The sequence below is a fragment of the Bos mutus genome, chromosome 13 (genome assembly GCF_027580195.1).
Source record: "Bos mutus isolate GX-2022 chromosome 13, NWIPB_WYAK_1.1, whole genome shotgun sequence".
In the NCBI taxonomy this organism is placed as follows: Eukaryota; Metazoa; Chordata; class Mammalia; order Artiodactyla; family Bovidae; genus Bos; species Bos mutus.
In genome coordinates this window covers 47,324,602-47,352,567 of record NC_091629.1, presented here as the reverse complement: position 1 = coordinate 47,352,567, position 27,966 = coordinate 47,324,602, and the positions used below count along the sequence as shown (strand labels likewise).

The 27,966-nt window shown below is 38.1% G+C and overlaps 1 protein-coding gene and 1 non-coding gene across 6 annotated transcripts in view; one reads left to right on the top strand and one right to left on the bottom strand.

Moving 5' to 3' along the window:
* Window positions 1–27,966, bottom strand: part of CBFA2T2 (CBFA2/RUNX1 partner transcriptional co-repressor 2) — a 142,443-nt gene that overhangs the window by 77,629 nt on the left and 36,848 nt on the right. Inside the window, exon 1 of one of the 5 annotated variants that reach the window (XM_070381590.1) lies at window positions 6,900–7,159. The exons of 3 other annotated variants lie outside the window; for them this stretch is intronic. In XM_070381590.1, the coding sequence (XP_070237691.1) occupies window positions 6,900–7,035 (136 nt within the window). In that variant the 5' untranslated portion in view covers window positions 7,036–7,159. Of the gene's footprint in view, window positions 1–6,899; window positions 7,160–27,966 lie in introns of those variants that run through there. One more of the 5 variants, XM_005896923.3, reaches the window with a different exon arrangement.
* Window positions 4,591–4,662, top strand: TRNAC-GCA (transfer RNA cysteine (anticodon GCA)). The gene has a single exon. It is a non-coding gene; the product is annotated as a tRNA-Cys (tRNA).

Here is a 27,966-nt window from a genome sequence, read left to right as displayed (position 1 = left end):
ACCAAGAAAGCTGAACGACCTTCAAAAACGTGCACGAAAGTGTTTAAAACAGACTCCCAAAATTAAAGTTCCCAAGGCCAATCACAGGTTCTCTTGCCCCCCTTCCAGATACACCTTTAAAAAAAAAAAAAAAGATTCTGGTTGCACTGATTTTCGGTGCTGTGTGAGGGCTTTCTCTAGCTATGGCAAGCGGGGGCTACTCTTCACTTTGGTGCACAGGTGTCTCATTGCAGTGGCTTCTCTTGTTGCAGTGCACAGGCTCTAGGCAGCCCAGGCTTCAACAGTTGCAGAACTTGGGCTCAGGGCCCATGCGGCACATGGGTCTAGTTGTTCCGTGGCATGTGGAATCTTCTGGACCAGGGATCGAACCCATGTCTCCTGCTTTGGCAGGTGTATTCCTATCCACTGTACCATCAGGGAAGTCCCTGATACATTTTTTAAAAATTAGGTGTAAGAGTTTGTTCCCTTAGCTGAGTGCCTCCCTTAGAGAGTGCCTCATATTCTTCACCTAGGCATCTCAGTTGCCTTACCCCAATCCCAGTCCTGTTGAAGAATCTCTATCATAAATGTGATCTGAGCAATACAAGCATACATGGTCACTTGCCATGCTTTTCTACTTGGGGCAACCCAAGAACACTGCTTTTGAAATCACAGTTCTCATTCAAAAACAAAGCCAGTGCCAGCTTCATCATGGCATTGGACCCGTGAATGGTATAGGACAATTTACATCATTAAAAGGGATGAACAGAAAATTTATCTCATACTAGACTGCAAATCTCTTTTATTTTTTTATTGAAGGATAATTGCTTTACAGAATTTTGTTGTTTTCTGTCAAACCTCAACATGAATCAGCCATAGGTACGCATATATCCCTTCCCTTTTGAACCTCCTTCCCATCTCCCTCTCCATCCCACCCCTCCAGGTTGATACAGAGATCCTGTTTGAGTTTCCTGAGCGATATAGCAAATTCCAGCTGGCTATCTATTTTACATATGGTTGCAAATCTCTAAGACAGTAGAAGAAGAATCATATTTCTCTCTTCAGAAAGGCCACTAAAGGAAAATTCTGTTCTTCCAGAGCGTCAAGAAGAAAAACTAATAAAGGAAGAAAAACTAAGAATACATACGCACACTCCAAGACAGTAACATCTGCCATGCTTACAATCAGCCTTAACTTTTACTAGCCCCACACTTAATCTGGAGTCAGAAGACTCAGTTTCAAACCTCAATCCTCTCCTTTCTTGATCTCTCTAACCTTCTATTTCTTCATTCCTTAAGTGAGGGACAAATCTAAACGCGCTCCAGAGACTCTTCAAAAATGACAAATCGTAAACCATTCTAAACACAATCATACAGCTTGACTTGGAGCCTTGCCTCCAAAGGAGCTATCCGGTAAAATGTTGGCTGCCAGGGCCTCCAGGAACTTTTCAAGCTTCAAATTCCTGAAGAGAAAGGAAAAGGAAAAAAGGAAGAAATGCAAAAGGACACTTCTCCAACAGAAATGGCTTTATGTTCTGTAATTACTTATGTTATAAGCACCACAAAGCTAAATTTGAAACACTGAAATTGGTACTTTATATATCAGATTAAATAACTTAATTTGAAATATTATAAACTCAAGAGTTTACCTTAAGACTGAGTTGACACATCTAAATAATCAGCAGTCAAAATACCTTAGTCAATTATCCCCGCCTTGATTTTTCTGAGTTGTTTACTTGTAAAGGCCACCAGGACCAGATTCTCTTTACTGATAAGGGTAGTGACTTTGTCCATGTAACAATTTTGATTTAGAGTTTTAAGTCTGGTAACTTGTTATACATTATAATCTTGATTTAGTCCAATAACCAAAATAGAACACTTAATTTATTGATGAAGGAAGAAAAGCCCAGGAAGCCAATCTCCCCTCTGTGGTATTTATCGGAGTAAATAAACTGGAATAAAAATTTGTGCAAACATAGTGGGGCAAACAACAAAATGATACAAAATTAGAGGACTTAGCTAGTTCTAAATGTGTGCAGTTTTCCACAAAATATATTATTATTTAAAACTAGGTCCCTTTACTAACATCCTGCCTGCCCTGACTAAATTTAATAAACCAAAGAGCAGATGACCAAAATGTTTGTGTCCCCCCACCCCCACCCTAGGGGCCTACTGGGCCATGGTTTGCTTGAATGTTATGGGTGTGGTATGAAATATTTAAAGCAATGACTAAAATTTTCCATAAAAGCCCATCCAAAATCTAAAAGCTTTCCTACTCAGAAAGATTCTTCTCCAGACATTTAAAAGATTTACTATTCCACAATGACATTCTGGTTTTTTACATTTAATATTTACGTAGGAGGTGGTAAAGGGGGAGAAAGAGGGCATAATTAGTTTTGCTTGTAAAACGTTCATCACAGTTGTAGTGCCAACTGAGCTATACAGCCTATTGGGGGTCTGATAGATTTCAGGGTATTACACTTTGAGTAATAGAGGTGGGGGTTGTGGTGGAAATCAATAAATGGCTACTACTTCTTTGCACAGACCCATATGGAAGTAATCAAGCGCAAGGGTGGCAGCTGGGGCCAATAACAGTCACCTGCAGTTGAGGGACATGGGGGTTTCAGATGGGTTTTTAATGCTAATTTCCTACAGAAACAATGAGCTAGAAAGAGCAGAGTAACAGACGAGGCCGGATGAAGAGAGACCAGCCAGAACAATGGCTGCACCTGGTGTTGGGAGCAGAGGGACAGAGCCGGCACGCGCCCGCCGGCAGCAGAGGGCACATCTGTCACCCTCAAAGAGGCCCATCCCCCAGCTCTTCCAGCAGGGCAAGTAACCAAGGTCCCTAAGCACTAACAGCTTGCCACACAGCAACAGGTTTGAGTTAAGGCTGATGCATTCTCTCTACACACCCTTCTCCCATGACTAAGAATTAGTTAAGGAAGCAGGGCTGGCTCCCTGTCAGCTTGAAGCGAGGCTTATTAAAAATGCAAGAAACACATTTTAACTGCAACTTCAATGTTAGGGGAACTGAGAAAAATCACATGGTAAGGTAAATCTGATTGAGTATTTATGCTGCTAGTATCATGCTTGCTACTTTCTAACTTAATTCTTACAGCCCACAATAATAGCTACCTTTATTCCCATTTTACAAGGGAAAAAACTGGGGGTCAGTAGTGATGGTTAAATTTGCTCATGGTTACACAGTCTAATGCCAAAGCCTACATATCTTTTCACTGACTTTCCCCCACCTCTCCTAACTAGCATAACCAAATGAAAATACATACCCTAATTACTCCAGAACTTCAGCTATGAGAAGCAACTGCAGACATATGCACATATATATTCCATATAGACCTGCACTCCACCTTGCCAGGCGTCTCTAACAAGCTGCTCAAGACTGAATGATAACAGGATTTCTGCTAGCCATTGCTTTAAACAAAACACAAAGAGTGGCTTTTGCAAGTTTTGGCATGCTTGAGAAAAGTAAATCCATATGCATTTTAAGTTTCCCAGCATAAATATGACGCCACATAGATCTTAAAAGGCAAACACTGTTTGGAAAGCCCATCAACCAGTGAGAATATAAAAACCCAGTTATAGTGGGTTGTTTTTCTGCAAGACACAGCCACTCCTAATTCCTGTATTTATTGACTTGAACTTGGAGGGAAAATTAAACAACTCACACAGTCCACCTAAGTAGAAACCTTTTAAATTATAGAGTTCTTGTATAAATCTTAAGTTTAAAAAGGGGGTAGGGGGTATCATGTATATAGATAATTATCTCAGAAAAAAACAATTACTCTTGGATTTGGAAAGGCAGCAACAACAGCTAGGCAAATTGAAAACACAGTAGAAATTAACACTGTGTAGTTATGTATCTGACAAAGTCTGAGTTAATGCACTTGGAGCTAATGAAAGGTGAACTTTTTCATCTATCCACTGTGCTTCTTCCAAAAAAAAAAAATGAGGAGTCCAACTTCTTCCTGTCCTTCTAAATTCTAATCAAACGCTAACTCTTCTTGAAGATTCTCTTGATTGCCTGAGTTGGCAGTAATTTCCAGGACTTACTCATTTGAGTTCATTTTACTTCCTCTAGAAGACTTTTTATCTCTTACCATATTATCACACACAATGGGCAATGAAAAACTGTAAAATCAACGTCCTGGAAACTCAGGATACAATGCCAGTCCAAGCTCAGTTACCAACCAGGGTAATAAACGCTGGGCCAGGCTGACTTTTTACCACTCTATCACCCTTCCTCAACTTGCCTTATCTATAAAATAATGCAACTGACTAGATTATCCTTAAGATCCCTTTCAGTCCTAGCATTCTCAATAGGTATTCACTGGGGACTTATGAACATTACTGGCCTTAAAAAACCTTCAATGCATGATCCAACTAGACTTTCAGATCAACTTGAATTTTTCCAGTTACGTATAAAGTATATTCATTCAAACTTAAAAGCACTCTTCCTTTATGTTCCAAAGATGCAATTTAAATGTCATTATCTTCTTCTCTAGTTTACTGACATTATTGTTGTAAATACCTTCAACCCAACATGGCCCCTTGCTATAAAATAAGCCTTGGTTGGGTCATTCCCGGGGCTTCCCTGGTGGCTCAGAGGATAAAGCGTCTGCCTGCAATGCAGGAGACCCAGGTTCGATCCCTGGGTTGGGAAGATCCCCTGGAGAAGGAAATGGCAACCCACTCCAGTACTCTTGCCTGGAGAATCCCATGGACAGAGGAGCCTGGTAGGCTCCAGTCCACAGGGTCGCAAAGAGTCGGACATGACTGAGTGACTTCACTTTTTTTTTTTTCAATATATATATATATTTTTTTTAATTTAAATTTATTTATTTTAATTAGAGGCTAATTACTTTACAATATTGTATTGGTTTTGCCATACATCAACATGAATCTACCACGGGTGTACATGTGTTCTTTTCTTTCTTTCTTTTGGGTCATTCCTGGAAGCCAATTTAGGTGGTTTCCTCTTTTTACAGTAAGAAAGTTTCTTGAAAGCTTTCACAGTCTTCAGAAAGATGAACATCTTCCATAAGATGTTACCGAAAAACCCAAATGAGCTTTTTGGCCAACCCAATACTATAATTTTCTCTAATATTCAAGTCAAAAATATTGGTTATTGCCTTAGTAAGAAGCAGCTATCCTCCTGAACTGTGTTGGCCCTAGCAGGGTATTTAATAAGCCACCCTTATTTGCAGTCAGAGTAACTCCACATATTAAAATGCATATTATTTATCGTTTCATATGCTTCTTGAAACTCTAGCATCAAAAGCATCCCTGGTAAGGACATGCGGCAGTATGAGAATGACTTCACAGTAGACCCTAACCTGTACTACACTTCAGCATTAAGTCTTTTTCTCTCCACTCAACCTAGGAGCACGTCATTTAGAGTACAATGAAAAGAGCTTGCTCACTGAAAGAGTATCAATTAAATTCAATATAAATCCTATACCCTCTCAAATATTCAAACAAGTCTCCAAAGATTCTGAACACCGGAACCTATCAAAAAAAGAAACTCGAAATTTGTTACTAAATCATTTAATCAACTGGGTGTAAGAGAATATGCATTTTAAAAGTTCATTTACAAAGTCTCCCCCCAGCTAAAGAAATCTGACTGCAAAACTGAAAGAAGAAAATGAACAGTATTGTACTAATACTGTGCTCTTAAAATAATTACCCAACTAACGTAAGTGAAGACTGAAGAATTTTTAAGGAATAAAGTGCTTTTTTAAGTTCCTATTTGCATTTTGAAAGAAAAGAAATACAATTTAAAGTTTTGTTCTGATATAATAAAACAGGTTCATTTGCATTACAATATTTAGAATACTTTCCAAATCATTTATAATCACAGTGAGAAAAAAAGATGGCATACAACATTTGTAACAGAAACAAATGGTCTGGAAGGTAAGTAAAGTGAGAGGAAAGTACCCTGAAAACTACATAGATAAGATCTATTCTTAGTCTAAGAGCCTGAAGTTAAAAATGCAGAAGATTTAGGAGACAATCACAGCAAAATAATGAACATCTAGAAAGTTCTGAAACTAACTTGTATGCCTTCTATGTGCCAGACAAATCTCGCCAATAATGACATAAGGCAGGAATTTCAGAAAACAGACTCAAAGAGAATAAGTAGCTTGCTTGAGATTAGAGAACTAGCAAATAAGAGCTGTACAGTATGTCTAATTCCCAAACCCATGCTCTTCTCATAGTTGTCCAAATTAGGGGGCCTGGAAAAACATGAATACAATGTACAGAAATAGCCAAAAAAAAATTAAATTATGGATCACAAACTAAAAAGGACTACAGAACACAGTAGCTAACTACACATGAATTTACTGCATCACAAAACTACTCCAAACTTACAATTCAAATCAGGTTTGTCGATGTTATTTATTTTGCATGTAGGAAGTAAGCAGAAGAAAACAAGATAGGAAGAAATTATGAGAGGAAAACAAAGAGCTAAATACATTAAAATTATCTTTTAGCTGTAATTCACCCAAATATGTTGAACTAAAATGTGACAATAAGAAAGTATTTTATGAGTCATTTTTTTAAACACTATTCGTATTATGCATACTAAAGGAGAAAAAAATTTCCCTCAAAATATCACAGAAAGACTCAATGTAGAATACCTTAAAGAAATATTTGTGGGACTATATCTAGCCATAGAATTCATATGTAACATCTGATTAAAGTTTCCATTCAAGAAAGCATGGCATTCAAATATAAAGGTGGAAGTGAAAAATGATACAGTAAAAATATGAACTAAATGAAGTATCAAAATAACAGTAGCTAAAGGCTAAACTCTCATCAAATATCAAAAGATTCATATCATCATAATCTGAAATAAATAATTGCCCAAGTTAGCCCCCAAAACTAGAGTGTACTTACCCCAAATGCCCAGATTGTAACAATCCAGAGTCTTAAAATATACCAAATTTATTTGAGATAGATACAGAAAAGCTCCTCTTTTTCTCCTCCTAATCTTCAAAGCCCAATGTGAGACCAGCCTTCTTCCTTCTTTCATTAGCTGGACATGTGTCAGCTCTCTCACATCTGCGATTTCTCACTGACTAGAGCTGCCTGTCCCATTCCAGGGAAACACAGATGGATCCCAGATGGGAAGGTCCTGCCAAACAGACCAGCTCTTCACCTTGCCAGAATCCCCAGATACAGTCAGTCTCTCTGTCTCTCTCCTTTTCTCCCTCCCTCCTGCTTCCTCTCCCTCCACTACCCTTCCAACCCTCCCTGTTACCAGGGCTCTTTGCCAGCTGATGTCACTAAGTACACACCTCCCAGTGGCTCCTGGCCAATCTGACATTAACTTGTTAAATACGTGTAATTTGTTTATGGCTGACAATAACAGCAAGGATATTATGCAAAACCTATCTGTGCAAGTCCCTAGTGGAATAACATGTAGAAACACACACTGACACAGAGACTCATATTTTTGGGAACATTCAAATGTTTAACAATTACTATTTAAAGTCCTACATATTGTCTGGTTTCTGCTATTGTTTAATAGCTTCTGCTCTTTGAACCAGTTTTAAAATTCTACATATGAAAAATTCCTTCTTAAAACGAACATGTAATTGGATGTAAAATGCAAAGTTGAAAATTAATTTGGGGAGCTATATTAACAGAAATATATGTAAATGAATCACACAAGCCGCCTCTCAGATCCAGACTTGGTAGCACTGCAAAACTGGCACGTGATTAAAATAAGACAATGCAGGCAACATGGTTCTGATGCTGTAAAGATTATAAATGAAAGACGGAGACACAATTCAAAAAATTGTTTTAAAACAAGGCAAATATGAATGTGAGAAATAACATAATGCTTAACACTAAGGAGCCGCTTATGCAAGCTTCAACAATGAAAAGACAAAACATACATTTAGAAATATTAACAATGAGAACCCAAAGAGAAGGACTGAGCTGCTCAAGGTCAGAGTTTAATCACTTATACCTCCAAATACTTAGCATATAACAGCTGCTTAGTCAATTATTGCTAAATGAAAATTGATCATCAAAAACTGACATTGTACTCGACACACAAAATATTACCATTGAGGTAAACTGGGTGAAAGGTCCACGGGACCTCCTTTTCATTTTTTTAAAACTCCCTGAAAATCAGTATTTTAAAACAAAAAGTTACCAGGGGGAATGTTTGGCTGATTCCTGGTCACATTACATCAACACGTATCTGCACTAAAGTCTCCATGAACACAGATTAAGAATGAAAGATCCTCCATGTACATAATCAAAACAGGTGTGGCTATGATTCTCTAACCCTTTTCTATCATACTTGGAATATCTGGAATCTGTAAACAATTTTTCAGTCATGGCAATTTTGGGCAAAGAAGAAGAAAGACTATTTCTGTCAAGGGCAACTTACTGATTAGGTTTCATGTCTGTAGTTCCATCCCAGTGGGGGTGGTAATAGAAGCAACAGCAGCCGGCTGAGTGCTTACCATGCGTATTAAACGCCAGAGACAGTTTTAATTGTCTGAATCTTTACAAAGACCCTATATTATAAAGTTTCTAAATATTATCATTATCGCAAAGTTATAGCTAAGGAAAATAAGGCACAAAGAGTTACATAACTTGGTTATTTAGCCCACAAAGCGAGTGTCAGCACCAAGTAGTCTGGATTCACAGCCAGAAAACTATAGCCTATTGCCCAGTAGAAAAATGAATCAAAAGATGCCACTGGCTATCCTGGATCACTAGCTCTGGGAGAAGCCAGCCACCACGTCATAAAAACTTCAGCAGCCCTAAGATGTCTATATGGTAAAGAACTGAAATCTCTTGCCAACGCCAGCATTAACTTGTTCATATAACTAACCACAATCACCCAATTAAAATACCTTGGAATTTTGACCTATAATAAGTGCAGGAGAGAATAAATAAATCTAGTATTATTTTAAAAAGGAAAAAAAGATGGTTCTTTCACTTCTAGCACCCAGACTACAGTTCCTAAATACCATTTCCCACTAAAAGGAAGCAGAGCTCTTTAGAAAAACAGTTGACTCCAGGTATAGGGCAGGAAATATACAAAACTTGTCATATCAGAAATCAATTAAGCTATCCAAGTCTTTTGGAGTTAGGTCCAAGGGACTTAGAAGCCAACCTGAAGAGACTCCCACTAACTAAAATGTGATAATTTGGGCATCAGTAAAATAGTAATAATAACTGCAATGGATTGAAACAAAGCAAAATACTTACATTCATGACTTTAGAATAGAACTTAGAAAAAAACTGATTTTTCACCTTTTTGAGGATACTAGGGAACCAATTCATTATTCTGAAACCAGTATATATCAAGCATTTTACCTGCTTTCCTATATGAGCTGTACCTCTAGGAAATGAAAGCTGATCCCTATTGAAATAGTCCAATTAAAATGAAAAAATTATATACAGGCATAACTCATTTTATTGCACTTTACATATACTACTCTTTTTTTTTAAACAAAGTGAATGACCGGCAATCTTACATTGTCAGGTGATGTTAGCATTTTTAGCAATAAACTATTTTTTTTAACTTATATCTGCTCTTTTTTTTTTAATTTAAATTTATTTATTTTAATTGGAGGCTAATTACAATATTGTATTTGTTTTGCTATACATCAACATAAATCTGCCATGGGTGGGAGGGGGGGTTCAGGATGGGGAACATGTGTAAACTATTTTTTAATTAAGGTATGTACATTTTTTAGGCCTGATACTCCACACTTTAAATAGACTACTGTTTAGTGTAAACATTAATATGCACTAAGGAACTAAAAAATTCATGTGAGTCACTTTATTGTGATACTCACTTTATGGGAGTGGTCTAGAACTGAACCGAAATTATCTCTGAGGTACGTATGTACTTACAATACAATCATTTTGCAAATCCGTGTTGAAAAAAATTAATCTAGGTAATAAATCAATTGCCACTCATATGAGATGAGAGATATATGGACATTGATGGTCCATTAATACTTCCTAGAGGAAGTATACCATCACCTGTGAAGCATTCATGATTAAAAAAAAAGTAAATACAGGGACTTCCCTAGTGGTTCAGTGGTTAAGAACCCACCTGCCAACGCCAGGGACATGGGTTTGATTGACAGATGGTCTGGGAAGATCCCACATGCCATGGAGCAAAGAAGCCTGTGCCCACAACTACTGAAGCCCACCCAGACTAGAGCCTGTGCTCCACAACAAGAAAAGCCACTGGAACAAGAAGAAAACGCACCGCAACTGGAGTAGCTCCCGCTCGCCACAACTAAAGAAAGCTTGCACGCAACAACGAAGACCCAGCGCAGCCAAAGAAAAAAAGTAAGTCTGAAGCTGATTAAGCCTTTGGATCTAACAACAGATTTGCTGGACATTGAGAGAATATAGGAACGTGTTAATGACAGCATGGAAGTACAATTAGCAAAGTCCAGAATGTGAAGAAATCTATAGTGCAAACAACCTAGATTTATAGAAAAAAGGGTGAGACAGAGGAAGGGAACTGGAGGAGAAACCTATAAATAAAGAGAAATAAAAGACTTAAACGCACTATGTGGACTTTATGTGGCTTCCGACTTGAAAGAACCATAAAAAAATAACCTATGACTGGGAAATTTGTAAGACTCACTTGAAATTTAATTATACTAAAGAATTGTTTTAAATTTTTTATTATTTATATTTTTAAGAAAAGTATTTCATAAGAGATATACAGAAATTTTGTTTTGTTTTACAGAAATTGTTATTGATAAATTTATACGCTATCTAAGATTTCCTTCAAGAGAAGCTGAGTTGGTGACTACTGCAGCATGGTGTTTACTTACATGAGGGTCCATTTTTAGGTCTGTTTGATATTTTCCATAACACAAAGTAAAAAATAAAGACAGCATTTTTTTTAAAGTGTGCCCAATTATGGGTGAAATGGGCAGGCTGATTTGAACAGTTATACTGGAGCATGCTTGCTGTACAATGCTGTGTTAGTTTCTACTGTATGGCAAAGTGAATCAGCTATATGTATACAGATATCCCCATTTTTAAAAAATTCCTTCCCATTTAGGTCACCACAGAGCAGTGAGTAGAGTTCCCTGTACAATACAGTAGGTTCTCATTAGTTATCTGTTTTATACTTAGTATCAACAGTGTGTGTATGTCAATCCCCATCTCCCAATTCATCCTATCCCACTTTCCCCTGACCTTCCCCCTTGGTATCCATGTCTAGAGACAGTTTTTTAAAGCAACTCAGACAAAATGAATTGAAGTCTGACATGAGGTTTAACATTTACTTCACTGACTACATCATGAGTTGATATGTCATCAGCTTTTAAAAATAAAGGATGATAGTGCAATCTATCAGGAATAGTGAACACAGGTACTAGTTGGTTGCTTTACAATGAAATTTTCAAAGGATTTTTTTTATGTCCTCCCAAGACTTCCCTGGCTGTCCAGTGGTTAGCACTCTGTGCCTCCACTGCAGGGTACATGGGTTCAATCCCTGGTGGGTGGTGGAAACTAAGATCCTGAATGCCACACAGGGCAACCAAAAACTTGGGGAGGAACAAACATTTTTTTTAATGTCCTCCTATAGGAAAATTAGAATATGCCCCTGGATATTAGATTTGAATTGGAGGTATCAATATGAACACATGGCTATTATATTATATATCACACTATATTACAAATTTTTATAATAAAAACATATAGACATAGGAATACACACACAAACACATTCATACATATACTTCCTACCTGTTTACTCAGAGTCTAGAAGCAATGACACCTTGCAGCGATGAACATATCTTAAATCCAGATCCTGATATCTAAACCACATTTTCTAGTAAAACCAGAGCTCCCTGGAGGAATGGCTGATCCAGGATTGGGCAGGAAAATACAAAATAAGCAGGCAACATCTTATGTAAGAAAATAAAAGACTACTCAGAAATGATGAGGGCATGTCAAAAAGATACTGATGCCAGTTAGAAAGGGCTACTGTGGTCAACTGTGAGACAATCTGAGCATCAAAATAAATGGCAATAATAGATTAAAGCATAACATGTGAAATAAAAATTGAATTTTAAAAATCCATCAATATATAAGGAAGAAAAGAAAGCAATCCCTTCTAGCAGATGTCAACCTATAAAAACAGAAAGGATGATGGAAGCAGAAAATCACCATGGTAGACGAGTGAATAGAAACTTGATGAAAAACAGGATTATCTAGACACTGTCTCATTTAAGTATTGGAGGCAAGAGGGACATTGTTTCACATATTCTCAGAGTGGTTTTAAAAATTATATATACCTAATACACACACAATGATGATAAAGCAAATGGGACAAAATGTTAACAAGTGGTGAACAAGGGTCTGTTTTATGATTCTTGCAACTTACTATAAATGTTCTATAACACCAAATAAGCACTTATCAAAAAGGAAAAAAGTCCCCACTGACAACAAAACAGTTTGAAAACTCTGGGGTATTAAGTGAACATGTGCAGCAGTCCACGGGGTTCTAACGAAGATGCTCATGACAGTCTCTCCTTTGGTTTCTTACTCTGATCACAACTACTGCCATGGTGGTGGTACTGAACAGTAACTTATTTTAAATTGTTATTTTTAGTGATGTATCAGTAATAATGTTCATTTCATATCTATAATGGGCCACTGCTGAAAGACAAAATAGGGATTTCCCGAGTGGTCCAGTGGTTAGGAGTCTGCCTGCTAATGCAGGGGACATGGGTTCAATTCCTGGTCTGGGAGGATCCCGCTTGCTGAGGGGCAACAAAGTCCCTGTGACAACTACTGAAATCCGTGCTCTAGAGCCCCTGCTCTGCAACGAGAAGCCACGGCAATGAGAAGTCAGCACACCGCAACTAGAGCAGCCTGCCTGCCACAGCTAGAGACAGCCCGCACAACGAAGAGCCAGCACACACAAAAATAAGTAAATTTTAAAATTGTTTTTTAAAAAATATATAACATAAAATTGAGAAGCCTAAAAATGATACTACAAATATGCTTGTAATCCAGACCTTTGAGTTGGACTCATTAGATTAAAACTATCTCTCATCCAGCACATAAAGATGACTCTAGATCCTCAAAACAATGGTGTCAAAAAATAACAATAAAGACTGATGCTTACAGTCAACTACATTTTCATTGTGGATGGTCTTCTTTTTTTTTTTTTTTGGCCATACCATGAAGTTTGTGGGATTTTATTTCCCTGAGCAGGGATTAGCTGTGAAAGCACGGAGTCCTATCACTAGACTGTCAGGGAATTCCCCACTGTGGATCATATTTACTTGCATATTTGGAATCTTCTTTGTCATTTAAAAACAATATTATATTTCATCTCAAACATCAGATTATATATATTTTTTAATTTAAAACATTATAAAATTTCAAACTACACTTTACCCCAAAACCAAATACTTTATTCTATTCTACTTTGCTGCACAGCATGTGAGATCTTAGATCCCTGACCAGAGTTCAAACCTGTGCCCCTGAAGCGCAAGCAGAGTCTTAACCACTGAATTGTCAAGGAAGTTCCCCCAGTTTTTATTTTTAAATTAATATAAAGAATAATGTTTTACTTAAACAGAAATGTAAAATTAAATGTACAAGTATACTTGCTAAATTGGGGAAAGCAAAAAAATATAATACAAGTAAATAGTAAGAAAATACAAATCTTAAAGATTATATTTTGAAAGAAAAAATATTTTAACACCAGTCTTTTAAAAAATCACTGCTCTAACATGTACTATACAAAAATGAAATCATCTAAAAAACCTTTCGGGAAAGTTTGCAAGACTGCATAATGAGAGAACTTTCAGGTCCACAAAAATAATTTAGAAGATGACTATTCGGAGTGGGGATCAGCAGACTATAGTTTTGGTAAATTCTTTATTCCTTTGGTAAATAAAGTTTTACTAAAACTTATATAGCTCATTTGTCTATGTATTGTCGATCTATAACTGGTTTTCCATGACAACAACAGAGTTGAGACAGAGATTGTATTAGCCCATAAAGCCAAAAATGTTTACTATCTGGCTCTATACATAAAACTATGCTTCTACGGTCTCATTGCAACAGAGTAGATTTAGAAAGACTCAGACACCTACTTGGGCCAGGCATTATGCTATATGTTGGAGATATAACAGTGAACAAAAATATAGTCTCTGTCCACAAAGAGCTTGCAGTCTGTTGGAGGGAAAAGTATTCTAATTATCATACACATAAATATATAATAAACAGTAAATAAAGCAGGAGTCCCCAACCCCTGGGCCATTGGATCAGGACCAGTCCATGGCCTATTAGGTACCCGGCCAAAGAGCAGGAGATGAGCGGCGAACAAGGGAAGCTTCTTCTGTCTTTACAGCCATTGCTCTCATTACTGCCTGAGCTCTGCTACTGCTAAGTCACTTCAGTCATGTCCAACTCTGTGCGACCCCATAGACAGCAGCCACCAGGCTCCCCATCCCTGGGGTTCTCCAGGCAAGAACACTGAGAGTGGGTTGCCATTTCCTTCTCCAATGCATGAAAGTGAAGTCGCTCAGTCGTGTCCGACTCTTAGCGACCCCATGGACTGCAGCCTACCAGGCTCCTCCATCCATGGGATTTTCCAGGCAAGAGTACTGGAGTGGGGTGCCATCGCCTTCTCCGGCCTGAGCTCTACCTCCTGTCAGATCAGCAGTGACATTTGGATATAGATAGCATGGTCCTTACGAGAATCTAATGCCTGATGATCTGAGGCGGAGCTGATGCGGTGCTGATCAACAAATGTAATATACCTGAATCATCCTGAAAGCATCCCCCAGCTCTGACTCATGGGCACACTGTCTTTCATCCTGTCCCTGGTGCAAAAAAAGGTGGGAACCACTGTTATTAACATAAAGGGGAAAAAATTAGAAAAAGACTGGAACTATGGACCTCCCATCAGGGGATGAAGTGAGAGTTAGTGAGGGAAGTGAGAATTCTCTGATAAAGTGAATAATTAAAAGATATGAAGTGAACTAGGCTTCTTTTTCAAAAGGAGATGAAGAGTATTTCGAGTGTTTCAGGCAGAGGGGATGGGATATATGCGAAGAGGCATGCATGGCATGACAAACAGATTCAAGGGATTAGATCTGATAGGGTGCCTCAAGAACTATGGAGGGAGGTTCGTGACACTGTACAGGAGGCAGTGATCAATCAAGACCATCTCCAAGAAAAAGAAATACAAAAAGGCAAAATGGCTGTCTGAGGAGGCCTTACAAATAGCTGAGAAAAGAACAGAAGCAAAAGGCAAAGGTGAAAAAAAAAAGATATACCCATTTGAATGCAGAGTTCCAAATAGCAAGGAGAGATAAGAAAGCCTTCCTCTTGATCAATGCAAAGAAACAGAGGAAAACAATAGAATGGGAAAGGCTAGAGATCTCTTCAGGAAAATTAAGAGATACCAAGGGAACATTAAGGAGTTCATCAAGGCTGTATATTGTCACCCTGTTCATTTAACTTCTATACAGAGTACATCATGAGAAACGCTGGACTGGAAGAAACACAAGCTGGAATCAAGATTGCCGGGAGAAATATCAATAACCTCAGATATGCAGATGACACCACCCTTATGGCAGAAAGTGAAGAGGAACTAAAAAGCCTCTTGATGAAGGTGAAAGTGGAGAGTGAAAAAGTTGGCTTAAAGCTCAACATTCAGAAAACGAAGATCATGGCATCTGGTCCCACCACTTCATGGGAAATAGATGGGGAAACAGTGGAAACAGTATCAGACTTTATTTTTCTGGACTCCAAAATTACGGGAGATGGTGACTACAGTCATGAAATTAAAAGACTCTAACTCCTTGGAAGGAAAGTTATGACCAACCTAAATAGCATATTCAAAAGCAGAGACATTACTTTGCCAACAAAGGTTCATCTAGTCAAGGCTATGGTTTTTCCTGTGTTCACGTATGGATGTGAGAGTTGGACTATGAAGAAGGCCGAGTGCCAAAGAATTGATGCTTTTAAACTTTGGTGTTGGAGAAGACTCTTGAGAGTCCCTTGGACTACAAGGAGATCCAACCAGTCCATTCTGAAGGAGATCAGTCCTGGGATTTCTTTGGAAGGAATGATGCTAAAGCTGAAACTCCAGTACTTTGGCCACCTCATGCGAAGAGTTGACTCATTGGAAAAGACTCTGATGCTGGGAGGGATTGGGGGCAGGAGGAGAAGGGGATGACAGAGGATGAGATGGTTGGATGGCATCACTGACTCGATGGACGTGAGTCTCAGTGAACTCCGGGAGTTGATGATGGACAGGGAGGCCTGGCGTGCTGCGATTCATGGGGTCGTAAAGAGTCGGACACGACTGAGCGACTGATCTGATCTGACGGGAACATTTTATGCAAAGATGGGCTCAATAAAGGACAGAAATGGTATGGACTAACAGAAGCAGAAGATATTAAGAAGAGGTAGCAAGAATACACAGAGAACTGTACAAAAAAGATCTTCACGACCCAGATAATCACGATGGTATGATCACTCACGTAGAGCCAGACATCCTGGAATGTGAAGTCAAGTGGGCCTTAGGAAGCATCACTACGAACAAAGCTAGTGGAGGTGATGGAATTCCAGTTGAGCTATTTCAAATTGTAAAAGATGGTGCTGTGAAAGTGCTGCACTCAATATGCCAGCAAATTTGGAAAACTCAGCAGTGGCCCCAGGACCAGCAAAGGTCAGTTTTCATTCCAATCCCAAAAAAGATAATGCCAAAGGATGTTTAAACTACCACACAATTGCCCTCATCTCACACACTAGCAAAGTAATGACCAAACTTCTCCAAGCCAGGCTTCAACAGTATGTGAACCAAGAACTTCCAGGTGTTCAAGCTGGATTTTGAAAAGGAAGAGGAACCAGACATCAAATTGCCAACATCTGGTGGATCACCGAAAAAGCAGAGTTCCAGAAAAGCGTCTACCTCTGCTTTATTGACTATGCCAAAGCCTTTGACTGGTGGATCACAACAAACTGTGGAAAATTCTTCAAGAGATGGGAATACCAGACCACCTGACCTGCCTCTTGAGAAATATGTATGCAGGTCAAGAAGCAACAATTAGAACCAGACATGGAACAACAGACTGGTTTCAAATTGGTAAAGGAGTACATCAAGGCTGTATATTGTCAGCCAGCTTATTTAACTTCTATGCAGAGTACATCATGTGAAATGCCAGGCTGGATGAAGCACAAGCTGGAATCAAGATTGCCAGGAGAAATATCAATAACCTCAGATATGTAGACGACACCACACTTTTGGCAAAAAGCAATGAACTAAAGAGCTTCTGATGAAAGTGAAAGAGGAGAGTGAAAAAGTTGGCTTAAAACTCAACATTCAGAAAACTAAGATCATGGCATCTTGTCCCATCACTTCATGGCAAATAAATGGGGAAACAATGGAAACAATGACAGACTTAATTTTGGGGGGCTCCAAAATCACTGCAGATGGTGACTACAGCCATGAAATTAAAAGATGCTTGCTCCTTGGAAGAAAGCACATTAAAAGCAGAGATATTAGTTTGCTGACAAAGGTCCACCTAGTCAAAGCTATAGTTTTTCCAGTAGTCATGTATGGATATGAGAGTTGGACTATAAAGAAAGCTGAGCACCAAAGAATTGATGCTTTTGAACTGTGGTGCTGGAGAAGACTCTTGAGAGTCTCTTGGACTGCAAGGAGATAAAACCAGTCAGTCCTAAAGGAAATCAACCCTGAATATTCATTGGAAGGAACTGATGCTGAAGCTGAAACTCCAATACTTTGGCCACCTGATATGAAGAACTGACTCATTTGAAAAGACCCTGATGCTGGGCAAGATTCAAGGAAGGAGGAGAAGGGGACGACAGAGGATGAGACGGTTGGATGGCATTACCAACTCGATGGACATCAGTTTGACTAAGCTCCAGGAGTTGGTGATGGAGAGGGAAGCCTGCTGTGTTGCAGTCCGTGGGGTCGCAGAGTTGGACATGACTGAGTGAACTGAACCTGATGCATGGCTAGTTTGAAGAAGTGGAAGGAGGTTGGCATGACTAGACAGCATTAAATCTGCAGGAGGAGACTGAAGTTGTGTGACAAGCAAGGGGTTAGACCACACAGAGCTTTATTGGGTGTAATAAGAAGATAACACAGGCCAGTTTGTCTCAGCTTTTCCATGTCAGACAATCCTGCAAAAACCTCAATGGACAAAAGCTGTCTCTCTCATCTTCAGTTCCATGGGACGAGACAACAGATGTTTAAAGTTTGAAATATACAGCTGAAAAAAAAAAAAGAAATATACAGCTGATCTGACTATGGAGTGTCCTCTTTTTTAGGTTATTTACAACCATTTTAAGAGATACTAATTTTCTCTCACAATTCTATAAAAATAGCCTGGAGTACCTGTGCCAATTCAGCTACTAAGTATATTATCTAAATCATTAACCCTCTCCATCTGTCAAATCAGATATCAAACTAGGTGTTAGGAGGTCTCATAGCTTTGCTTCTTGCTTAAACTTCTTTGTTTCTATGTCTTATTTAAATTTATTTTCCATGTAGTCTAGTAACCTGAAAATAGCCTGAAAATGAAAGAGATGTTTGGAGGTTCTCCAGAAACAAGATATTCTAACTTTCCAGTTTATGTGACTACGTATAGGTTCCTGTTTTACTATTATTAAAAATCTCATAATTTCCTGATTATTTGCTTTACATAGTTACCATTACAAAGCTTATAAGAATTTTGTGTCAACTTTAAAAGAAAAAACAGAGGAGCAATCAAATTTACAAGAGATCTTGAAAACAAAGCTGAAACAATTCTCTTGATGTTTGAGTCATCGACCCTTATGGGACCAAATCAGACTGTAACAAGCTGTGGATCATTATTTAAAATCAAGAATTCAATGTGATTGTGATAGTAGATTTTTTTAAAGTTGATGGATCAGAGGAACAGAAAATAAATGAAACAGGAATTTTCATTTGCTAGAATAAACCAACACATTACCCTGTATTTTAAGGCACGAGGGATGATACACAGGTATTCTACTCAAATCAGAGTACCAACCATTTTCCTTCACTAAGAGCACTTCAAATAAGCTCTTCTCTACATACCTGGGAAAGGATTTATCTTTTAAAGACTTATCTTAGAGGCCTTCCCTTATGGAGAGATGATTCTCAAAGCAAGCAGAGTTGACAATCGGCCCCTCACAGTGCTGTCCAAGAAGCCTAACATAATACCACACTTGTACTTAAGATTTTCTGTTTTTTGTTGACCTGAGTCTCTATTACTATTCTCTGAGGACAACTGGTATATTTTGATCAACATACTCAATGTTTATTTGTTAGATAAACTGAAATTTCCTAATTGCTTCAAAAATAATTTAACAGGATTGAACCACAGAATATCAATGTTAGAAAGAATCTAATCCAATTGCCACTTTGGGAGTCCCTGCGTGGTCTGCTGGTAAGGACGTGGTGCTTTCACTGCTGTGGGCCTGGGTTCAATCCCGAGAACTAAGATCCCACAAGCTGCACGATGTGGCCAAAAAGAAATAGCAAAACAAAACAAAAATCCAACTCGTTCATTTAACTAAAATAGAGCAAGGGCGACTCCCTGGTGGTGCAGTGGATAAGAAACCACGTGTCAACGGAGGGGACACAGTTCCCGAGAGCCAAAACTACTGAGCCTGTGTGCCACAACTGCTGAAGCCCGCGTGCCTAGAGCCTGTGCTGCCTAACAAGAGAAGCCAGTGCAATGAGAAGCCTGTCCACTGCAACGAAGAGTAGCCTCACTTGCTGCAACTAGAGAAAGCCCCTGTAGCAATGAAGACCAGCACAGCCAAAAATTAATTAAAAAAAAAAAAAAAAAGTTTTAAAAAATAGAGCAAGGAGAGGATAAGTTCTGAAAAGTTGGATTAAATTCCTATTAAATATGCTGTGGTCAAATCAAGTTATGTTCTCTCCAAGAATTTTTATGGGAAAGCTACTGTTTTGAAATGGCAAAAACTTTTAATAATTTCAAGACTACTTTGTTAATAACTACGAAAAACTACTAGCTTAGAATTGGTTTCTCCAAACATTTTGACCATTTTTGCTACCCTTGCCTTGTCCCAGATAAGGTATCATTCATCCCAGGGGTGAATACCTAGCAAGAAGGTACAAGAGCTGTCAAGTTACTACAATCTACAGCTCTATCTTTCAGAAGACTTTATGTGAATGACAAAACTCAATGTCCAAATTCTTGTCAGGTTTTTTAAAGTTGGGTATTTACTGAATCCTATTTTATAAATTTAAAAACATACAATGTTAGTGTCATTGAGGTGCCTAAGATCAAACAAAGCCAGTGCTCTATCTCCTGCTGGCCTCAAGCTCTCAGAATACCTGAATTGAATAGGCCGAAAAAAAGCCATTTAAGTCAACCCATTTGCAGAAATGTGCTATACTTGGGCCACTCCTTTAGAATGGTGGAGGTAGGGGGAACCCAATGTAAGAGTTTTATTGAGGTATAGCATGCTGCTGCTGCTGCTGAGTTGCTAAGTTGAGTTCAACACTGCCATCCCATGGACTGCAGTCCACCAGGCTCCTTTGTCCATGGGATTTCCCAGGCAAGAATACCAGAGTAGGTTGCCATTTCCTTCTCCAGAGGATCTTCCCGACCCAGGGATCAAAGTCTCCTGCCTGACAGGTGAACTCTTTACCACTGCACTATCTGGGAAGTCCAAGGCATAGCATACTTACCATAAAATTTACCTGTTTTAAATGTATAATTCAATGATTTTTAGTAAATTTATAGAGCTGTATAACCATCACCACGATCTCATTTTAGAACATTTCAATTGCTCCCCAGAGATCCTTTATGGTCCTTTACATGAAATCCCATTTATACCCACAGTTCTAGGAAACCACTAATCTGCTTACTCTGCTCCTATAAATTAACCATTCCTGGACATTTCAAATAAATGGAATCATAATATGTTGTCTTTTGTATCTGACTACCGTAACTCAAATACAATGCTTCTGAGGTTCATCCAAGTATCAATATTCATTACTTTTTACTGCAGAGTGGTATTCTATTGGTGGATGTACCACATTCTTTATATTTACTAGCTGATAGATATTTGGACTATTTCCAGCTTTTGGTTGTTGAGTAATGCTGCTGGGAACAAGCCAGGACAAGTTTTAGAATGGCTGCTTTTAACAATTCTGCCCAGATTTAACTGCAAAAATTTGAGAGGAAGGAATTTGCCAAGCCCCTTACTCCACCATTCAGGAAGTTTCACCCTTAAACAGGTTTTTAAAAATATATCATGGTAATTTCTCTTGATTATTTTGAGGCGATTATGCTCTTACAAGAAGTTTGCCTGATTTTGATGTCATGTTTAATGTGGGAGACCTGGGTTCAAGTCCTGGGTTGGTAAGATCCCCTAGAGAAGGGAAAAGCTACCCACCCCAATATTCTGGCCTGGAGAATTCCATGGACTGTACATGGAATCACTCTTTGTGACTGTAGAGTCCATCGAGTCACAAAGGTTTGGACACGACTGAGCGACTTTCACTTCACTTAGAAAGATTTAAAAAAATACATCTATATATTCTTCAGGTACTCAAATTTGAGGTTGAAAAGCCTAAAACATGAGTTTTATTAGTATTAAGACAAGTACCTATTGCTGAAGCCTGTCTATTATTACCTGTACATGTACTGAGCCGCTTTAGTCATGTCTGACTCTTTGCAACCCTAGGGACTATAGGGTTCCTCTGGCTCCTCTGTCCCTGGGATTCTCCAGCAAAGAATACTGGGGTGGGCTGCCATGCCCTCCTCCAGGGGATCTTCCAACCCAGGGATTGAACCTGTATCTCTATGTCTCCTACACTGGCAGGTAGGTTCTTTACAACTACCATGACCAGGGAAGCCCCTATTACTACCTAGAGGAAACTAATGTCCAAAAACCACACAAGCAGTTAAAGAGATCTAAATTCCCAGTTCTCAAGGTAAAAGTGAACATAAGGTACAGATTAAAACTCACAACTGGTCTAGCACTTATACAACAACTGGAATAATACAAAGATGCTACTTTCCTTATGATTTCCCACTTGATACATTGGGATTATTTCTTTTTACCCTTCAGGAAAGTGTTTCTGGTTTTATACCAAAAGTTAGTCAGAAAATAGTCACTTCAGAGAAATTTTTTACAACTAGTTCTGTTCAAATTCTTTTGCTCAAATGTGGGAGTGACCATAACAGATTTTTATATACACCTAAGTTGAATTTCTGCCAGGTAGTCTTTTTTTTTCTATCTTTTGATAACTTAGGAAGCATGAAACATAAGAAAACTTAAATCATTCGGTATTTCAAGCACACAATCAATATTTCAGTTGGAGACACAAAATACTAAGGTTAATGATAGCTTTCTACTTTTATAAAGTAACTACAGAATCTACAGATAAATATATAATTCATACATTCTGCTGGAAAACCTTACAAATTCTTCAGTTCATCCCATTTTTCTCTTGCATTTTCATTGAAAATTTTACTTTTATCACATTCCCTGAAAACTCTCTTAATAAGTCCTGGTATTTCATATCTTTAACAAATTCTAGCTCTGAAATGAAACTAAAGAGAGATATGTAAACTTATTTTCCTCTGCTATTACAAGTTGTAAACTTTTAATTGCAAAGAAAATACAGCAATGAGCTAGTTTTCTAGAGTAAACCAACAGAAATGCAAAATTCATATCAATTGAAAATTCCTTTTCCTTTAGCGTATGGCTATTTCTTTTAAAGTTTTAAGTAAAAAAACCATCAAAATATAAATGTTCTATTATGGAATCACTGGAAATATTCAGGAAAAAGAAAAGAAAAAGTATCAGCCACTAACAGACAAGATATATTAGCCATCTTATTAAAGTTTTATGTATAAGTAAATACCCCCTCCCTCAGATAAACAATTTAAGTGATAGAAAATTTGGTCTTATTATTTCCCAATCATTATTAAGTGTTTACCACATGGTAGGTTTGCAGAGAAGACACAGGCCTTTGTAGGACATTTAACAAAGCATCCTCCTACAGTAATACTTTCATTATTTCATTTGGCACATGGCAGATTATGTTAACAGATTTATTTATTGACTAAGTCTAATCATATTTCCTCAGTTGGCATCAATATGATATCTACTATTTACGTTTGCTTAAACACTGGATATTTGTTCAAAAGTCTTCCATATGTGATTTCTACCACAGAATTCTGGGTTTCAATGAAATTTAAGATTTTTTTATGGTAGATTACAAGAAGATAAATAATCTTAACGAGAGCTAAAATAATCTGGTTTGTGAGTCCACTTTATAAGCCAAAGAATTTGCTTTTTACTTCAAGGAAATGAAACATTATGTAATTAAAGAGTTCCATAGCAATGATTTAAGACCCAAAGTGACCTAACAGTATTTTTCAAAAACTGGTCATATCATCACCTTTCCTGGCACATGCATGCACATGACTTTTTTAATATTTTACAGTTTTCCTTTCATTCAAAACATAACTCAAGATAGCATTGTCTTTAACAAACACTGCTTCCCAAAGCTTAAATGCCTATAATTTCACAAAGATTCTGAATTACACATACTTAAGCCAAACCAAAAAGTAAGGAAAATGTAGTCAACTTCATTTAGAGAAAGCAAACCACAAACTGAAAACTGCATGAAAGCAAGGATCACACGGCTACTCTGCTTCCTCTTCCATTCACTCATTCAACAAATATTTACCGAACACCTCCCATGCGCCTGACAATGTTCTAGGCAATGGAAATATATCAATAAATAAAACAGACAAAATCCCTGTCCCCTTTGGAACTTACATTCTAGAAAGGGGATACAGACAATAAACAAAATAAGTAAAATACATAGAAAGCGATAAGCTGGCCATGGGGAAGGGCATACAATTTAAAATAGGGTAGCTTGGTTGGCCTCATTGAGAACGGAAGTGAAGAAATGAACCACAGGGCAGGTGAACAAAACGCAATCTAGGTAAAGGTCCTAACACAAGACAAGGACTAGAGTATTGAAAAGGGAACTGCAAGAAGATATGTGGCTGGAGCTGGAAAAGTATCAACAGTAGGGTATGAGTCTAGAGATCAAGGGGGAGTAACACATGGGTGTAGAACACAGAAAGCTTGGAAGTCTCTGCTTCTGGCCACACCACACAGCCTGTGGGATCTTAGCTTCCCAAGCACAGATTGAAGCCATGTCCCTGGAGTAGATGCACTGAGTCGTATCCACTGGGCCACCAGGGAAGTCCTTGAAAGTCTTTTTTAAAACTCTTGTTTTATTTTGAGTAAAATGGGAGTCATTAACAGGGGTCTAAGCAGAGAATTTATAAGACCTGACTAAACTGAATCACTCTGGCTGCCATGTTCAAAACCTATCGAGGGGCAAGAATGGAAGCAGGGAAAACAACTAGCATGCAACTCTACTAAGCCAAGTCAGATGTGTTTGTGGTTTGGACCAGAATGGCAGGACTGAAGTTGTTATTTAGATTCTGTGTATATTCTCAAGGTGAAGCAAACATGATCTCCTGAGTCAACGTGGGTAATGAAAATAAAAGTTACACAGAAAATTGAACATTTTTGTTTAAAAGCTAGGTAACAAAAAAACATAAAAAATTAAAAACTTTGTACATAATACACTATCCACAGAGTAAAAAGGCAACCCACAGCATGGGAGTATGCAAATTATATATGTGATAAGAGATTACTACCCAGATTAATATATAGGACTCCTAACAACAACAACAAAACAAATGACCCAATTGAAAAATGGGCAAAGGACTTGAACTGACATTTCTCCAAAGAGGATATACTGTGGGTGGGAATGTGAAATGGTACTGTGGAGAACAGTAAAGGTTCCTAAAAAATTAAAGAGAATTACCATTTGAACCCACAATTAATTCCACTTTGGAGTATATACCCAAAAGAATTGAAAGCAGAGTCTTGAAAAGATACATGCATCGTATGTTTATAATAGCATTATTCACAAGAGCTAAAAAACACAGAAGCAATCCAAATGTCCACTGACGAATGGATAAGCAAAATGTGGTATACCCATGCAATGGAATACCATTCAGCCTTTAAAAGGAAGAAAATTCTGTGATATGCTACAACATGGAAGAACCTTAAGGACTTTATGGTAAGAGAAGTAAGGAACTCACAAAAAGACAAACACTATGCATTTCACTTATATGGAGTACTTGCTGCTGCCACTGCTGCTAAGTCGCTTCAGTCGTGTCCAACTCTGTGCGACCCCATAGATGGCAGCCCACCAGGCTCCTCTGTCCATGGGATTCTCCAGGCAAGAACACTGGAGTGGGTTGCCATTTCCTCCTCCAGTGCATGAAAGTGAAAAGTCAAAGTGAAGTCGCTCAGTCGTGTACAACTCTTAGCAACCCCATGGATTGCAGCCTACCAGGCTCCTCCGTCCATGGGATTTTCCAGGCAAGAGTACTGGAGTGGGGTGCCATTGCCTTCTCCAACATGGGGTACTTAACAGTAGTTAAAATTAGAGACAAAAAGTATAATTGTAGTTGCCAGGAGTTAGGGGATGGGGAGAATGGGAAGTTACTGATTAAAAGGTACAGAGTTTCAGTTTACAAGATGAAAAGTGTTATGTGGCTGGATGGTGGTGACTGCAGCCCAACAATGTGAAAGTATTTAACACATCGAGCTTAAAAATGCTTAAGATGGTGGGATGAGGGGGAGGGAAGGGATATAGCTGATTCATGTTGTTAAACAGCAGAAACTAACACATCTTTGTAAAGTAATTACTGCTGCTGTTGTTTAGTCACTAAGCCTGCGACCCCATGGACTGCAGCATGCCAGGCTCCTCTGTCCTCTACTATCTTCCAAAGTTGGCTCAAATTCATGCCCATTGAGTTGGTGATGGTATATAACCATATCATCCTCTACTGCCTCCTTCTCCTTTTGCCTTCGATTTTTCCCAGCATCAGTGTCTTTTCCAATAAGTGAGCTCTTCCCATCAAGTGGCCAAACTACTGGAGCATCAGCTTCAGCAGCAGTCCTTCCAATGAACATTCAGGACTGATTTTATTTAAGATTGACTGGTTTGATCTCCTTGCTGTCCAAGGGACTCTCAAGAGTTTTCTCCAGCACAATTCGAAAGTGTCAATTCTTCAGTGCCCAGCCTTCTTTGATACTCCAATTTAAAAAAAAATGGTTAAGATGGTAAATTTTATGTTAAATGTATTTTAATACATATACTAAAAATCAGAGATAACTCCAAGGTTTCTGATTAAAGGCCAGGGAAGATGGAAGGAAGATGTGATTTGAGGAGAAAGGTCAGAAGTTCAGATTTAGATATTTTTTAGTTTGAGACAGCTATAAGATATCCAAGTAGAGATGTCATGAAGACAAGTGGACAAACCAATCAAGAGTTCTGGGAAGGGATCTGGGCTCAATATATAAATCTGGGAATTGTCAGCATAGTATTTAAAGCCATGAGTTCATGAAGGGAATAAATATAGATAAACACATGAAATTTAAGGACTGAGCACTGGGTTCTAGGAGCCCATAAAGAGATCAGGAAGAAAAGAAGGAACCATCAAGGGAAACTGAGAAGAAATAGTTTCCCAGTGAGATAGGAGGAAAAATAACAGTATGGTGGTACTCTAGAAACTAAACAAATAGTATGATCAATTGAGTCAATTCTTCTAGTAAGATGAGAACTAAGAATTGACTACTAGATATCCTCAGACATGTACTCATCACAATAAATATGGTTTCAAGGAATATACAATACAAAATTATTATATTTAATTATTATTCCAACTTCTCTTTTACTTCTGAAAATGTACTGTTGAAAATGCAAACTAAATATGTACTAATGAAACATCAACTCTGTCAAATTAATAATTCTTTTACAAAAAAAATTTGGTTTTAAACTTTCAGATTATCACAGTTAAAACTGGGAACTTTCAGTGCTTTGACACCTGGTTACCGTAACACTACCTGTCTTTTACTTGGTAACACTGGAAACATCCCAATGCTGAACAAACAGAAAGAGTAGGGGGTGGGGTGGGGAGACCAGTATCTCACCTGACACTTCCTTTTCTGGGCCTCCATTTTTTTTCATCTAAAAAATGAATCTTTGTATGTTTTTCCCTCTTAGGATGCCCTACTCCTCTCATCAAATTCCAGAATTCTTCAGGTTCAGCTCCTGTTACCTTCTCAGGTTCTCAAGTCTCTTTCCAGGTTCTCTCTCTTCTCTGAACTCCAGTAATTACTTACCTCTATTATACATGGACAATTCATTTGGTCCCACAACACATACTGCCTTACGTGTTCCCTTTGCTAATTTAATGTTTATCTTAAGCACCCACAGTGCACCAGAAAAATCTTAAATTATACTTGTTTTCCAATAACTAATACCACATTGTATCCATAGAAATTATTTAATTAGGCAAGTTAAGAATTATAAAGACTTCTATTAGTTCCTACAAAGTCTGAATGTATTGTTTTCTGTAAGAAAGCTATGCTAAAGACAGCTTATTTTTAGAAGACATAGATTAAAAACAAAACTCAAATGCATATATGTCTATAATCAGCTTTCAGCATAGGATAATTGAGTGACTAATCAGAAATTTTAAAAAATAAGTCAAAGGGCACTTTAAACTGAGGGTCCAAAGAGTTCATACAACTCACCAAAATCTATAGAATATTAGGTAGCCAGGAATAAAATAAATCTTGACAGATTTTAAGATCACTTCTAGTAGATATACCAATGAGTAGATTATTGGTTTTGACTGACCACTGATTTAGTTACTCAGTCAACAGATCATATTATATGCTCTGAAGAACAAGACAAGGTACTGAGCTTGACAGATGCTGTAAACCATAGGGGACCCTAGCCCACCTGCCTAACTAAACTCTCTCAAGGAGTCTGTTAATATGCATGTTCCCAGGCCCATAT